The sequence below is a fragment of the Neolamprologus multifasciatus genome, chromosome 7 (genome assembly GCF_963576455.1).
Source record: "Neolamprologus multifasciatus chromosome 7, fNeoMul1.2, whole genome shotgun sequence".
Taxonomy (NCBI): Eukaryota; Metazoa; Chordata; class Actinopteri; order Cichliformes; family Cichlidae; genus Neolamprologus; species Neolamprologus multifasciatus.
Window position 1 is genome coordinate 29,865,258 of NC_140445.1, and position 17,274 is coordinate 29,882,531.

At 38.4% G+C, this 17,274-nt stretch overlaps 1 protein-coding gene across 4 annotated transcripts in view; it reads left to right on the forward strand.

The window, feature by feature from the left end:
• The window catches only part of epha5 (EPH receptor A5), a 70,448-nt gene extending 53,984 nt beyond the window's left edge, over positions 1–16,464 (forward strand). For 2 of the 4 annotated variants that reach the window (XM_085166617.1, XM_085166615.1), the window contains 7 exons: positions 155–216; positions 3,339–3,406; positions 3,502–3,643; positions 4,876–5,025; positions 8,114–8,307; positions 9,279–9,443; positions 10,967–16,464. In XM_085166617.1, coding sequence (XP_085022743.1) covers positions 155–216; positions 3,339–3,406; positions 3,502–3,643; positions 4,876–5,025; positions 8,114–8,307; positions 9,279–9,443; positions 10,967–11,078 — 893 coding nt within the window. In that variant the 3' untranslated portion in view covers positions 11,079–16,464. Of the gene's footprint in view, positions 1–154; positions 217–3,338; positions 3,407–3,501; positions 3,644–4,875; positions 5,026–8,113; positions 8,308–9,278 lie in introns of all 4 variants that reach the window. The other 2 variants (XM_085166616.1, XM_085166618.1) reach the window with 2 other exon arrangements.
• The last annotated feature ends 810 nt before the right edge of the window (positions 16,465–17,274 follow it).

Below are 17,274 nucleotides of genomic sequence, written 5' to 3' on the forward strand. Positions count from 1 at the left end.
GAATTGGATCATTAGAGGATATTTTACTTTGTGTCACTATCTAGATAAATGGTAAAAACAAAATCTTCCAGCTAATGTCAAAACTATGATTTCAAAATATTTGCTTATTAACGTGAAGTATTTTATTGGTGATTTTGTTTTTTCCTCTTCTCAGGCAAGCCGGTGATGATCATCACAGAATACATGGAGAATGGCTCATTGGACACTTTTCTCAAGGTAAAATATACAGGAGAAGGGTCTGAGGGAAGAAATACTTAAAAAATGACCCTGGATAAAATACAAACCCACTCTGATTCTCCTAAAATCTTTTTTAAGCAGAATTCTTAGCTTCATTAACAAGAAATTATATCATCTCAGTTTTAGTGTTGTCTGTAACATATTAATGGACTGAAGGATGCTGGAAACAGACAGTGGTGCACACATTGAGACAACAGTGGTTCATAACAGAAAGATGGCAGTTAAAGCAGTAACAGCTTTTAAGCATAAAACAGATACAGATGTGTTCAGGCGATGAAAGTAATATTTCCTACTAATAATAATGTATTTTGTATAGCACTTTTCAAAACATAGAGTTAAAAAGTGCTTCACAGTTCAAATAAAAGCCACAAATTGAAGATAAGTATACATGTTCAAACATGCAGACACAGGCATACGGTCAGGATTTCATTTCAACATACATGCGAAAAAGTCGCAAATTATGGCAAAAAATTAAAAGTTTAAAATTAAAGGAACACTAACCTATACACATTAGTTATCAGTAGTCATTTTAAACAAATAAGAGTCACCTGACCTGACTGAGGAAGTCTGTTTCACAGTTTGGGTGCAACAACCTGAAAAGCACGGTCAGCTCTGGTTTTAAAATCAGAACAAAAGACAGTTAGGAGACCCTGGTTAGACAACTGCAGAGGCCAGCTGCATTGATAAGGTCAAGGAAGGAAGATAACATGATGAGAAACACAAAATAGTAGTGAATAATCAGAGAATCTGAGTTCATCTGCATGGGGCAGATTTAAGGCACATTTAAATATTGAAATGCTTTCTCACCTTTACTATGACACAGATCACCTCACCAGAATATATAAAGTCACTAAGCCTTCAGAGTTGGAATAATGCCTTTCCTGCGTAAATGAAAGTACTGCCTTCATCGCGAGTAGAATGTGGAATTTAATGAAGAGGCAGGCTGAAATAAATAGTCCCTCTTCAGACCACTTAACAGTCTGTTCACTGCCTACAGTGGCACAACTCTCAGGTAGCAGACAAGTCTAATTCCTGCAGGAGAAAAATTATAAATTTTTTCAAGAGTCTTGCTAATGAAGAGATGAAATACATAAGATTCAATCAGGATTCAGCACTGAAGATAGTTAAAGTGTTTTTTTAAAAACAAAAAAACAACAACAACGGAGGAAAGGGGAGAGTAAAATGCTTCTGATTTGAGGTGTCGGTTTACTTGCTTGAAAGGCATTGCAGACAGGAACAATCAGAAATCTCATCTGAAGGGAATGATCTCATTTTGGCTGCATGGAAAAGGGGGATGCTGTGAGACAAAAATACAGATAAGTGTGTGTTACAGAGCTGTGGTGAGTGAAAACTGCTGATATTACTGTCCTGTGTGTCATGGGGAATAAACCTGAATGGCAAAGGGGAAGCAGGGAAGATGGGCCACTAGCAGACGGTGCAGCACAGAAAACCCTTAGAAGTAATTACATGGATGGCTGGTGTACTGAGGCCAGTATAAATGACACAGCTATTTGAAAACCAGAGGCTGGACTGGGTCCTGGATTAGCTGTCACAGCTATGGACAATGTACTGTGAGGCTACTAACTCACATCTTTGGCTTAACATCTCATTTCACATGTAAGTGGGATGTTCTGCTGCGAGTGGATAGAAAAAAACTATTTGTTGAAACTGTGAGCTGCATGTCTGCTGTCAAAATGTGAAGAGTGGATGAGGGGAATGTTGATAGTTTACATTTGGGTTGGAAGGAGCAAAAGCTTAAACTAACAATGAGAGCCTACCAATGAGAGGGGAAAAAGCTAAGAGGAAATCTAGTGAAAGAGTCTTCCATACCAGGGAAAAAGCCATCACTGTGTATGCAGTTTTCAATATTAGCTTAATTACTAAGTGGTAAGGTAACTTGTCATCCAATGCTGTTGCTTGAATTATTTCTTTGGCAAAAAGCGTGCTTCATTTTTCTCACATTTTGAACAACCGATTTAACCTTTCTGCTACTCTTCCAATCTGTATAGAAGAACGATGCTAAGTCAGGTATTGCAGGGAGGAAGGGGAAAGATGAATTACTTGGGGAAACACGCGTCTGTACAGGAGACAGTCATTTCATAAAACATGATGTGATTCAAGGCAGCAGGGTGACACTGAACCCTGGGCAGGAATCATGGAAATATTAATGCTTTAGGTCATTTCATAGAGCAGGAGGTCTGACTTGAAGTGCATAGTTGATTGGATGACCATCACTGACACTTATAGAGGGAAAATGGTCAGCTCCAGAGCTAAATACTAGAAATATAAATGTAAATTATGTGTATTTTCAGAGTAAAGTGCTTATGGATATTCTCTGTAATTATCACATAAAACTAGAGCATTAGGGTTAGATAAGCTGACTTGCCTTGCTGACACAATAGGCTAATCGGATCTGTATTGATCAGTGGTTATGTGGCTACAACCAAACCAATACTGGAGAATATATTTCAGCTTTTAATCTTTCTTCCTGCTTTACGATCCACAACCTGTGCTGTTGGTTGGTAGCTGTTAGAGAAAAACAGAAAAAGTAATCCCAACATTTGCTGCAGTGGCACCATAACAGCCATTGGCAAAATCCAGGGGGAGAAGCTGAAAAGGAGCCTTTTCCCATCTTTCTTTATATTATCTTGTCCCTCTTGGGGGGACACTTCCACTGGGTTTAAATCTGAGACTCTCCACCATTTGACCCTGGAACTGAAGAAGCTTCTCAGATGAGAGGTGAAACGTCTTCAAGCAACTTAAAGAAGTCCAGACGCTTTTCTTTCCAAGCTCCTTAGACTACGATGACCTGGATGACTGAGAACCTTCACAGACATATATAGAGTTACACTATTCTGTCCTGTCTGGCAGCTTTTATAAGGCCAGCTCTATAAACTCTCTATAGGCCCCTTTTTTAAGGTTTATCTGTTTATGTCTTCATTTCTATTCATGTTATTTTTTGTTAATACATTATATGTGGTACATCGTATGTGATACATTATAGACTAGATTTATTTACACTATATTCAATTGTTTAGATAAAGATACCAAAGCAAATTATTAAGAATGTCTTTCCACCTTTGTCCCTTCTTTCTACGTAGAAAAATGATGGCCAGTTTACTGTAATCCAGCTGGTTGGTATGCTGCGTGGGATTGCATCTGGCATGAGGTATAAAGAAAACCAACAAACACACTGTGTTTTCAAACTCATTAACGTGCAGTGTTTGTGTTTAACCCTTCTTCTCTTTGTGTTGACAAATGTAGATACTTGTCTGACATGGGCTATGTCCACCGTGATCTCGCGGCTCGTAACATCCTGGTCAACAGTAACCTTGTGTGTAAAGTGTCTGATTTTGGTCTATCCCGAGTCCTGGAAGATGATCCGGAGGCTGCATATACCACACGGGTAAGGCTGCACAAATTTCTGAAGCCAGTGGTTATTACATATCTTAAAGTTGTTTGTCAGGCTAAATGCCCAAAGTCTGTTCAATTTAAATTATATAAGACTGTAATATATATCAGAGCAAAGATATTTAAAAGGTGCATGTAAGCGAGTAGCATTCACTTAACTTTCTTTTGATCAACTAATAAATTAATCACCTGACTGCCTCAGTGTGGGTGTTAGGGAAGAGGGCAGCACACTGTTGTCTTTAAAGTTATTTACATTTAATATGGGTTGTGTCAGAGCATGACTCTGCCTCATCAAACTTTGGATTAAGTGAAAAACTGACACACAGAATAGTCTTCCCACTAAATACACACCTAGACACTTTAACTAACACACTGACACACACACACACAGACAACAGCAGCAGGCCTTAAATTGAGCTGTATATCCCAGGCTGAGTGGCGTTCTGTCAGCCAGAGATGGCCTGCTTCCTGCTGGAGGAGGTCCAATTAGTACTCAGCTCAGTCTCTGCAACACTCAATTAGCACTGAGTCTTGCTGCCTTAGTGCCAAATATCCTGTCACTCACCTCTCACTGCCAGGCTACATCTCTTCTTGCTCTCTCTCTCTCTATCACTGTCTGGGTCTCCTTCCCTGACAGAGCAGTGAGAATAACATAATTCACACCCTTCAAATAATCAGAGCTTGAGATATCCTGCTGCTGTGTTCATCAATACTGCATCAAGCTAATTTCACTACTCAGCAGCTGAAAACACACTTTCCTGTGGAACTCAGCAGTCTTTCTGTGAACTTTTTTTTTTATCTTTGCAATGAAAGCATGATAATGAAGATGAGTAAAAAATAGAGGAATCACAGGGCCCCCGACAGTTAGGATAGGGAATTTGTATAAGAAAGTGAAACTTGGTATCATGAATGTGTTCCTAAATTGGTATCCATTAGGGGAAATTTGGATTGGACCACATGCGGAAGAAGTGTCTCAATTAAGGTCTGTTCTTGGTTTCCATCCTCATGACACAAAAGATGAAAATGTTGAATGACGGCAGCTGTATTTACTGCTGTAGCTCTGGACAAGCGTAGCTCGAGTCTATTTATTTATGTGAACATATCAGATTTCTTCATAATAAAGCGGCACAACACACGAAAATTTGAGGTTATATTTTCCAAGCCCGAGGTTCCTTTAAATGCCTCAATGTATTTGGATCATCTGGTAAACACTGCATTTTGTTACAGGGTGGAAAGATTCCCATTCGCTGGACGGCTCCAGAAGCAATTGCATACAGGAAGTTCACCTCGGCTAGTGATGTGTGGAGTTATGGGATTGTCATGTGGGAAGTGATGTCATACGGAGAGAGGCCCTACTGGGAGATGTCCAATCAAGACGTAAGTTTTTAAGACATTTTAAGGAAAAGTTTGTATCAGATGGTAATGCGTGAGCTTGCAGTACTTGATTCATCACCACACACATGCATTAATTTCCCACCCACCCACTCACGCAGGCAACATATGCACGCACAGCCCTCCAGTGACCTCTCCAACTCCTACTTCAGACTCCACCCTCCTTTTGGTTGTTAGGCTGTCTGTCTCGGATCTAGAGAGGGGGAGGAGAGGAGGATGAGAAGGAGAGGACGTTTGATGTTTAATTGAAAGCGTTATGCTGGATTTTCTCTGATCTGCACAAGAAAGTGCAGGCTCTCACACTCTCTTTCTCTCAGCTATCACCTTCTGTTGCCCACTGTCTCCTCTTCCTTCTCACTTCTTCGTCTTGTCCCTTTTTTTGTCTCTACAAAATGTACTTTTTTGCGTCTTGTCCGCCCTCTCTTTCTTCCCCCACTTCGTCTCTCATTCCCTTCCTCTGATCTTTCCTCCCTGCCAGTCAGTTTTTCTACCCCCTCAGCAGTGATTTGCTGCTGTGCTTCTCTCTTATGCTTGAGTGCAAGAGTACATATGCATGCGCTTTAATAAATGCAAGCGTATTGGAGTGCCATCACATCTGTCTTCTGTGTGAATTTGACACAAGTAAAGGCTGTCATAAACTCAACAAATCAATTCCCTGTAGTGTCTTGCACTGGCAGAACTAGGCTGAAAACTGCAGCCTGCTTTCCACTGCAGGGTCTAACGGAGGGAGCTAAGGTTTATTTATTATTCATCCAATTCAATTTCCCCCACCAAAACATTTCTGTGATTCAGTACTGCATCCTGTTACTTGCAGAAATGATTAACGGGGTTATGAGGCACATGAAATAAACAACGTTGTGTTAATGTTGTGTTATTTTGCTGGATTCACACAGGGCATTGGTGTTGGGTTGCTAACTTCATGGATATTTGAGTATAAGGTCAGGTAGAGAGCAAGCACATCCCTCAAGCAAGTATCAGAATTCAGGATCTTGCTCAGGAGAACTCAATTTGAAAGTAATCTTGCCTTGCTGAAGTGTGTCATGGTTCTGCCTTTAAAAAAATATTGCAGGATACACCAAACAGGATGTACCCTCTGCATACTTCAATATATATCCATGTTATAGATTTTCATTTTATAGTCGCTTTGGAGTCTTATTTCCTCAGGTACAGCATACCAGAATCTTTTGAATAAACCTGATTATGGTGTTTTGAAATTCTTGTGCCTTTTACATGCTCAGTGCAATAAGAACAGAAACTGAGAGCATAAAAACAGCAAACTAAATCTCAGTTACTAAAAAAAAGACACAAGGACAAAAGTTTCAGCAGCAGTACAGGAGTGCGCATGGGCACAAAGTGGCACAGTGTTAATTATATTAATGCCATCAGCAAATGCAGTAAGTGATAACAGAGAATAAATTACAAGTGATACTATGGTAGTAATACTAATCCTTCCATCTTGTAAAGAACAGATGAGAAGGTATAAAATTATAGTATTATAGAGTGTTAATGTTGTTAATGTGTAGTTGTTCTTTGTTGCTTTTTTTGCTCTTTTGGGGGGGGTTTCAGTGTTTGAACTATCAAAACAGATGGGAGTTGGATAATCTAATAGCCACAGGTAGAAAGGATCTGCTGTAGTGCTCAGTCCTGCACCTTGGGGCAATGAGCCTTTTCCTGTGTGTGCTGTGGTGAGCAATCAGAGAGGAATGTATAGTGGGATGGATTGTACATAATGCTGAGGAGTTTCTTTAGCAACCTCCTTTCAGACACCTGACATCAGCTGTTTTCACCCTGCTGCCCCAACACACTGCCATATAGTCAAACGTCCCACCTTAGAGTCAAAGGAGCTTGCAAAGAAAAGCGTCTGGACTTCTTTAAGTTACTTGAAGACGTTTCACCTCTCATCCGAGAAGCTTCTTCAGTTCTAAGGTCAAATGGTGGAGAGTCCCAGATATAAACCTAGTGGGAGTGTCCCCCCACAGAGGGACAAAAGGACCCCCTGATGATCCTCTAATCGCCTGAGCCGAGGTGTGGAACTGGGTGTGGGTCCCAATCAGCCAGAGTTTCGGGTGAGTTCATTGTGAAACCTGGCCCCACCTTATGCGAATTCCTGAGGTCAGATGGCCCAGGGTGTGAGTGGGCGTTAAGGCGTCTGGGAAGGGATCTCAAAACTGGATTATAGATGGCAGAGAGTTGGTGTCGTAAACCACCGCCTCTGTTCAAAGATGGTCGCTCACAGTGGACATAGATGGCTTCTTTCACTCCTCTTTCAAACCATCTGTCCTCTCTGTCCAAAATGTGAACATTGGCATCCTCGAAAGAGTGTCCTTTATCCTTAAGATGCAGATGGACAGCTGAGTCTTGTCCTGTGGAGGTGGCTCTTCTGTGTTGGCACAACACAGAAGAGCATTGGCATCCTCGAAAGGACACTCTTTCGAGGATGCCAATGTTCACATTTTGGACAGAGAGGACACTGTGGGGGGACACTCCCACTAGGTTTATATCTGGGACTCTCCACCATTTGACCTTAGAACTGAAGAAGCTTCTCGGATGAGAGGTGAAACGTCTTCAAGTAACTTAAAGAAGTCCAGACGCTTTTCTTTGCAAGCTCCTTTGACTACGATGACCTGGATGACTGAGAACCTTCACAGACATACGTCCCACCTTAGAGTGACAAAACATAGACAGCATGGGCATTTGGCATTGCAGGACCTGAGCCTCCTAAGAAGATACAGGCAACTCTGGACCCTTCTTAAAGACAATATCTGTGTTCCTGTACAAGTCGAGTTAGCTGTTTATGTGTAGTCCAAGGGATTCATCCGTCACCCCAACATCTGTTCCCCTGATGATGATGATGATGATAGGGGAGGGAGGAATAAACTGCTTCCTAAACTCTACAATCAGACAATAATCACGAAGTTAAAGCAACCTTTAGTTATCCTTCTGGCATAGATGATTGAAATTTACCTTTTGCTCTTACAGTATAACTGTTTGTACATTATACACAGGTTTGTTTTTTGTTTGCTTGCTTTTTTAAAGCTAACCTGCCTGTCTTTCTTCATCTCTCTATCTGAAGGTAATAAAAGCAGTGGAGGAAAGCTATAGGTTGCCAGGTCCTATGGACTGTCCTGAGGCCCTGTACCATCTTATGATGGACTGCTGGCAGCGAGAACGCAGCAACCGTCCCAAGTTTGATGAGATTGTTTGCCTGCTAGACAAATTCATCCGGAACCCCAGCTCATTAAAAAAGCTCGTCAACTCCTCACACAGGTAGGATGTAACACTGTACTTTGCACACCATTTAAAATATATATTAGTTATAGTTTATTCCACAAGCACACACACATACAGATGATATCATCTAAATGGCTGGTGTTATTGTCTTTGTTAAGAAATGATGTTAGCTTTCTATTAAACATTTCTAAAGACTTATTGATGATGCTTCTGCTTCTTGGCTCTTAAAAATGAAGTGTATTTATTTACACATTCATTTTTAAGCAAATTAGGCTCAGCACTCTAAGCTAATAGACTTCATCTTTCAAGATAAAATGTAAATAGAGTCTTACTGAAGTCCTGTGTAGCAGCATAGTTAAAACGTAGTCTTTGGCTGCTGCACACTAGCAATAAAGAGCAGAGAAATGAAGTGGCTTAATTTTCTTAGAATGAAGCATTAGTCTGAAATGTAGTCAGTGGGGTGTCCTTTGATTGTCGTTACATTTGAACATTCAGTTAGTATTTCCTCTCCATGTATGTGCAGTGCATTAGTACATAATGGTATGAAATGGCAATAATTGCTCTGAAGCAGACATTTATGCAGACACTTCATTATGTTATTTTCTTTGCGGAGATAATGAAATAATGGTAGATCTTTTGTTTTCCTCTTTCTTTTTGTACACACACACACAAACACACACTGGAACGCATTTAATAAAGCAACACCTTATCTAACAGCCATACAATGACATATGACGGGCGTCAAGATTAAAATGACTCAAGCTATGCTTGTCCTTTTCTCACACCACACGCCTCTTCTAGTTATAGTGTGGAGAATGTTGTTAGTTTGCATAAATATTTCTGTTTGATAAGAGAGAGAGACTTATTTGTAAGCATGAAGAGTGAGCTAAATGACAAAGACTTTTGAGTGGACCACATTTGCAGTTGTGTAATGGTGCATAAATAGCTTCATGAAGACTCATCTTCAAACATTTTGCTTTCTCTTTACCTGTTTTCCCACGTTCCAGAGTTTCCAACCTGTTAGTGGAGCATGCCAGCGTAGAAGGGAACTGTAGCACTCGAAGCCAGACTGTAGGAGAGTGGCTTGACTCCATCAAGATGGGACGTTACACTGAACTGTTTATGGAAGGAGGTTACTCTTCACTGGAAACAGTGGCTCAGATGACATCAGAGTAAGAGTCTTATGCACATGCACACATACATATAAATGCATAGGTGTTAGGACGTCTACCTTAAGGTGTAGTTTCATTCCCCCTGGTTTTAATATAAATCATTTGTAAGGCATTAACATGGGTTTTATCGCTGTCCACTGGGTATTTACAAGTGGACACTTCAGAGTATGTCAGTTCATCTACAGGATTAGAATGTATCTTTGAGTTACATCAGTGACCAGTTGTCATTGAATCTAATATATCTGTCATTTGTATCCAGTTGTTTCTTTACTGGTGAGAAGCAGCAAAGCACTTCATGTGCCTATTCTGCTATAGTTATAAGTTATAAGAAGAAAACAAGATTAGGTCTATTCATTGGCATGTTTCAGGAAAAACCCAGTCAAACATGCCAAACATGCTTGAAACACATCTTGGTGATATATGTCTGTTTACACTTGAGTATTATGCCAGTAGTGCATAAACAATTACCTACAAATTGTGCTTACACAGAAGACACTGTGGTCCAGTACTGAGCCCAGTCCAAATCCCATATTGTTTGAGCGATCTGATTTTAATGCATTGTCAGTGTATACTGGGTCTATTCACTCATGTCCTTAGCTGGATTGAAAGACCATGTTAATGCCAGGTTTAAACAGTATCACAGATGTTTTTCCCTAGACCATTTAATGTAATGAACACTCTAATGAACACACAAAGTGGTGTGAAGGTTATCTACAGTGCTTAACAAATTTATTAGACCATCACCCAATGTAAGTTTTATTTCAGTGCTGCCCTAAATGAAAGGTATTCATAATTACCCACATTTATGTATGTTTCTGCAGAAGCTCTATAATCAAAATTATATTTTTAATGCTAAGCTATAATTATTGTTGTTTTCCATTCATTTTCAAATTTAGTGTAAAGCATATTATAGTAAAGCCAAATTACAGTTCTTTACTTGCATTCCTGAACAGGAAAGTTTATTTTCAGCACTTGAATTTTAGGCTTGGTTAATTTCTGACCTCTCAGAGAAAAGTGTGCCGGTTCAAATTTGGTTATAAAAATGTGAGTTCAGTTTGTTATTTGCCTAAAACTTTTTTTAAACATGTTTTTGATAGATTTCTAAAATATTTGTGTTTTCTCATTTTTATTACAGGGGGTCTAATAAATTTGGTAAGCACTGCATTACAAGATTGCAAGTCTGTGCAAATACTTCAAAATGCTTTTTCTCTTCATTGAACTAAGCGTTCATTTAAAGATAATATAACTACAGAAGATTGGTAAAAATGTCATCTATAACTCGAGGACGATTGAGAAATTGGTTTAACAGCAAAATCTCTTTAGTCAGTGTGTATCCAAAAGCCCAAACACACAATAATTTCTAACTTACAAAAAAGACTGGTTATCACATTCATTAAAAATGAATTTATTTATGTAAGTAATCCAAAATGCAGGCTTATTTTTAACAACTTTCTCATGCATTGCCTTATTTGTTAGCAGAATGCTTAAATATAGTGCCCTGTTTTCTGTGTGCTGTTTTTCAGGGATTTGCGAAGAGTAGGAGTGAACTTGGCTGGACACCAGAAAAAAATTATTACTAGCATTCAGGAGATGAGGGTCCATATGAACAGCACCAACTCTACTGTAAACATATGATGTGAAATACAAACATACAGACACATGCACACTCGTACACGCGCACACAAACACAGAAATACAATATATGGACCTACTATGTACTGGACCTAGAGTGGCTTAGCACTTTCTGTGGACGAGGATACCCAGTGTTCTACCGATCTAAACTGGAGGATCCACATTTTGTTGGTTCCTGTGTGTGGAGTTTGCGTTGGTGTCATTGGGAATATTGGATATTGCAGCACTAAAACCAAACTGAACTGGACTGAGTGGTGCTACTTGGAGGGATGATGATGGTGAGCTAAATATGAACTTAAGTAATGATTTTACTTTAATTATTCAATTATATGACTCTGGGGATCCTCTTGGCACTGTTTTGGATTCCTAAAACACAGACAGCAGATCTAACTCTGAGAGCAACCATAAAGTTTTTGGCTGTAGTTTTTGGAGTTTATACACTGGGCTCGAAGGGAACTTTTTCAACCTGTCTCAGGTGAGCTGAGCCCCGTGGAACAAAAAAAGTACTTGCTGATTCTTTGGCAACTTTCTCCATCAAGATTACCGTTCCATCAGGTTTCACTGAATTCATTTCCATATATTGAACCATTATCATTATTTAAATTAATGTCAATATTTGCTTTGACATGCTGATGTGCTTGTGGTTTTGATTTTTACCCGTTTCTACCACATCTTCATGTGCAAAACTGAAGCTAAAATCTATTTTAATCATCCATATTCATATTCACTGTCATTTACTTAATTATCTTCCAAAGCAATGAAAGACAAGAATAGATACTTGACCTTTGCTGTTTTAAAATACTAGATCTTAAGAATGGTTCTTACAGAGCCTAAAAAAGAGAAGTGAAAACAAACAAAAGACATGAGGATTTACACTTAAATATACTCTCTACAGCTGTTCTTCTGGGTGAATGTATAGCACTGCTACAATGTGGCAATAAAACCATTCTAGTCCTTAAAACCAGCTTCTGAATGAGGCCACTGATTGTATGTTATTCAGCTGGCTTTGCTCTATGTGTAAGACCTTTCACTTACAGTGAAGTTACTACAAAGCAATGCATATTTTAATTGTAAACTGTTCTATTAGCTGAAAAATTCACACATATTTTAGTGAAATATTCACTCAGATTGCAGGCAAGCAGCACATGGAACACTGAAATCGCTTATAAACCTTCACTTCAAAGTCTAGGAGAAGATTTTGCTGAGATTCAAAAGAAGCATTTGCTTATTCATGAGTAAATCTTTTATCCAGATTCCAAATAACCTTAAGGTAGGATCCACACTGGAACTGGACATTTTTAATTTGACATCCATTCATCGATCGCGCATTTTCAAATTAAAACTTCACTCCATGTTTAAATGTGGTTCCAGTAGAATACAACTAGAACAAACTGACACTCGTCAAAGGTTCATTCAATCCTGATGGAACATTTGTTCATGTAATAATGGAACTGCCATTCAGATTCTCATGGAAGGGATCACAAAGATTCTAACAAGACTGTTTACTGGTATTCTAATGGAACATTTTCCTCAGATTTTAAGGGAACTTCTACAAGGATTTCAATGCAGCCTTCTGTCAAGAGTGCACTCGGATCTTCATCAAGCCTTCACTTAGAACCAACAAACTTCAGGTACCGCAGAAACCCATCAGCAATCTGTTCAGTTTACCATGCCACAGAGAATCTCTCACACGTATGTCTGCAACACCACAATAAACCTCACTCTAACAGGACTGCTGAAAATAAGGAGGCAATATTCATCTACTTGATAATCGTTTATTTATTTCTACTTGTTTGAAAAAGGAGCAAAAGTTATGTGGACAGTTTGTGTTTTATAATAATACTCTCTCTTGGACTACTGAGCAGCTTTGCCTACATGTCTTTCATGTATATAATGTATTATATATTTAAAGCAGGGAGCATTGTTCTTCTGTCTGCTATCATGTGGACAAGTGGATATTGACCAGTCATCTCAGAGTAGAACACATTAGTAAATAGTGACAGATATTCTGAATCGGCATTCCTGCTACATAGACCTGGGCCGCTATCGAGTGGGGGCAACCAGCACACCTGTCCCCAGATAAGGGTCCCCAGAAGGGTATGCAAAAGAGCAAATATTTATCTTATGTTGTTGGTGATTATGTTTCATTTTACTTTTTTTTTTTTGGTGCAAGACCTAGAAATATTTTTCATTGGCCCTAAATGAGAGCAGCAAGAAAAGCTTTGTTGACACTAGAAGTAGATGAGAATTATGAACAGGGACTGATGAATTTCTGGTGTATTGTATGGTATAAACATATACAATGATGTCAATGATCAAGCCCTTGCTTTACTTCTCTTTGGTATGGTATGTTATACGTAGATTGCTACTCAGTGCTTTATTGCTAAAACTTGACCTTTTTTCACTGCATTGTTCACCTAAAGAGAAGCTACGTTCTCACATTATATCTGTGCTCTCTGCAGATAACATGCTTATATTTGTATCAGTTAGTGTACTGCTAGTGTTGGGGTATACAGATGGAAATGCAATGAGATTGTAGAAGTAGTTTTTTGTTGTTCTTTTTCCAAGAGGTGTTATCACCTGACTGTATGAAAGGTATAGAAAAGCACACAAGAAGAATGTAAAGGTTTTAAAGGGGCATTTCACTTTTTCAAAGAACATGCTTTCACTTTGAAACACTCAGACCCCCGACAGAGTTCAAGATGAGTAAAAGGGATAAGTCTTTAATGGTGGTAAGGACCCTCTTAGGTAATGGCATTTAAGCTTTTCCACCTGCTGTCAAGATCAAACTTCTTGACTGCTTTCATAAAAGATTGTAAAGTGGGGAATGGTCACAGGTTAATATTCTATATTATTATGTGTTTCTGAAAGTCATAGTGTTCTAACAGAGTGAAAGTCTGGTACAAGATAAATATCTGCATAGCCTCTTTAGTCTATATACTTGGCTTGTACATTGATAAACTATGTTGCTATGTTGCATTTTTATTATTGGGGAACTGTATGCATTTAGTGATGAGAAGCATTTAACAGCAGGCAACATTTGGCAGTAAAACTTGCATCCATGCCTAATGTAGATTATTGTGGCTGTGCAGGTATTTAATTCAGCAGGGGAAGGCATCAGTAACATGGTGCAAAATATAAGGCATGTACTGTACAGCGAAAGCAGTTGTGTTGGGCAGCTTTTATTTATGACCCAGCGAGTTATAAGGCTTCCTCGAATACTGCTTTTAGTTTGGGTTTCGCAGTGTTTTGACCCTTCCTAGTTGTCATGTTATTGGCTTTTTACAACCACCCTTTCAGCTTACTGTAATTTTCAAACTAAAATTTATGCTTGGGGCATGAAAAATTAGTGAATACGACACCCTTATAAGTGCCTCTCATCTTTTGAGCACCGTTATTTACTCCCCTGCCAAAATGCTATGCCCCAGCTGTTCAACTTTCTATACATGTTTGCCAACAACGTCTACAGGCAATAAGAAGAATGTCAGATAATATGCTTGTTGGAACTAATTTAATTTGCACTTTATGAGAATTCTGTTGCCCTTTGTTTGACTAAAATATCGATAGGTGACTGACATGTTACTGTCAGCAAGTGTATCCTTATTATTTACTATTTAATTATTAGAATTACTGTGTTCCCTTCATACTCCCATTGGTCCCCATGGCGTAATTTATTTACAGTTAAGCAAGAATTAATTACAAGAATTAATCATATTTGTAATACAAATCAAAGTTATATGAGCATCATTGATGTAGAGCACCATATTTTCTAGTGTATGGCACAACAATACACTTTCATGATGTAAACACAGGGTTTGACAGGCATCTTTTAGAATAAAGGGGAATTATTGGCTTTTTAACAAGAAGTCAACAGAGCACTAAGCCTTGATGTCAAGGCCTCAGCCAGTCTTGACAGCCTTTTAGCATCAACACTGTTAATTCCAAAAGTGTGAGAACAGGTATTGATTTCTTGGCATTGCAAACCATAGTAAATATACAGTCAAGCTAATTATATGCTCTGCTCAAAATATCAAATCATCAATTCAAATACTTTATTCTCAGCACTTTTTCCAATAGCATGACTTTATCTTTTGCTCACATATAGCCAAGAAAAAAAAAGAAAGCACAACAAACCAGCAAATACTAAAGATTTATGTGGTTTTACTCTTCAGTAACTGTCAGCTGAAACTCCGTCAGCCATGCAGTGTTTATGCAGGAGACAAAATTGTTGCGTCAAATTACACAAGACAACCGGTCTTATGTAACATATTTGTTGTTTGAGTTTCAGAAGAGGTAATCTAAGTTAGTCACACTGGTCCAGGCAGAAATGTCCATTAGAAGTTGTTGCACTGATACATGAGTTTTGGGGGGGTTTATTCCAAAATTACAGCACCGCATAAACCAGTAGATACCAGTTTTACTGGATTCTATGAAAGACCCAAAAGCAATATGTGACCTGACATTATTTGCAAAATAAACTTTTGCATACACAAATGCATGGGAATGTAACAACAACAAAAGGTTGCACTAACTGATTAAGTTTTTGGGGGGGTTTGTCAGAGGTGAACATACTGAAAATAGTTTTAGGAGTCCTTGAAAGTGAGTTGAATTGTATCAGGACCCACAGTTCTAGCATTCTTCCATTACTACTATTAATATTAATATTACTACTATTTTTGATTAGTCGTTTCAGCATTTCTTATACTTTGGAGCAACTGTGCAAATAAAGTCAAAGACTTTGTACAACTTATTTTTGGTGTAAAGGATGTTTGGAATAAGCTTGAACTTATTCCACTTCTTTAGTGGGCAGCTTCATCTTAGCAACAACTGATGAGGTGCATAGATTTGTATTTTGTGCCATATGGAAAACCACACTGACGGGGGAAAAATGTCTCTTAAAGACTAATGTGGGTCAATAAAATTACAATTGTAATTCGAGACCACAACATTTGCCTGTTGAGTAACATTTTTGAGAAAAAGCAATTCTTCAAATGCATATTTGCAGTGGGACAAACACTGTTACCAACGGCACTGTCTACTTGCATTTGTGTTTTTAACTTCTCAGGAAGTGGAAAATAGGTACATTTATTTGATTATCACGTATTTGATCTGAGAAATGATGTGCAGCTTTCACAAAGTGTTAACATACAAAACAAGTATGTGATTAATCAATTGTCCCCAGCTCAAATGTAATTATTTTATCAGTTCACACATACAGTTTTAAGCGACTGAGTAACAAATTCATTGTGATTTATTGAAAGCACAGTAAAAATACTCAGCTACTGATGTGCTATTGGTTTGTTTTTGAGACTGTCATGTATTATGTTTGTGTTGATGTTTTTGTAGTGTGTTATCAAATCTATATTTTTGCAATAAAACATGAGTAAAATCAACTCTTGTTGTAACAATCATTATCTGTCGACCACACACAGGCACTACACATTACAATAATTATTAATAATTGTTTTATATTTTATGCTTTCCTCCTGCACTGCAGTGATTTGTTTGTGACCTCACAGGAAAAAGCAGTGCCATCATATTATGTTACACCTTCAGGATGACTGAAAGTAACTGTAGCAATATCATCCAAGAAAAATTTTTGAATTTTAGAACTGAGTTTTTAGATTGTGCATAACTTTAGTGTACAATGAGGCCAAAATTTTAATATACAGTGATGTGCAAAAGTAAGTACACAACACTTGTAGAAACGCCTTCAGCAGTAATAACTTGAATCTTTTCTTTGTGACTTCTGTCACATCGTTGTGTGAGGTTCACAGATATTCATTTATTCAGCTCTCAAAGAATTAAGCCAGTTATGAAGGCGATAATGGATATAACCTGGTGCTAGCAAAGTAAAAGGTGGTGTCCAGTGAGAATATAAATCTTTCATATTATCTCGTTTTATATTTTTCAATTTTGACTAGAGATGAACCGATTCGATACTGACCTAAATTACTGAATCGGATATCAGAGAGAAATAAAAAATGTAATCCGATCCATTAAATATCACAAAAGCAACTCACAAAACTTGCGACATGGCGTAACTCAGCTCATAACCTTAGCCGTTGGAGCAGTATGTCACGTGATAGAGCAGCTGTGGCGTGCAAGACCTGTTGGCGGTCTGGTTGAGCATTTGGAGCCTCGCTACCAAACCGGCATTTCATCTCAGAGAAAGGTTTCCCAGAGAGAAGTAAAGCAA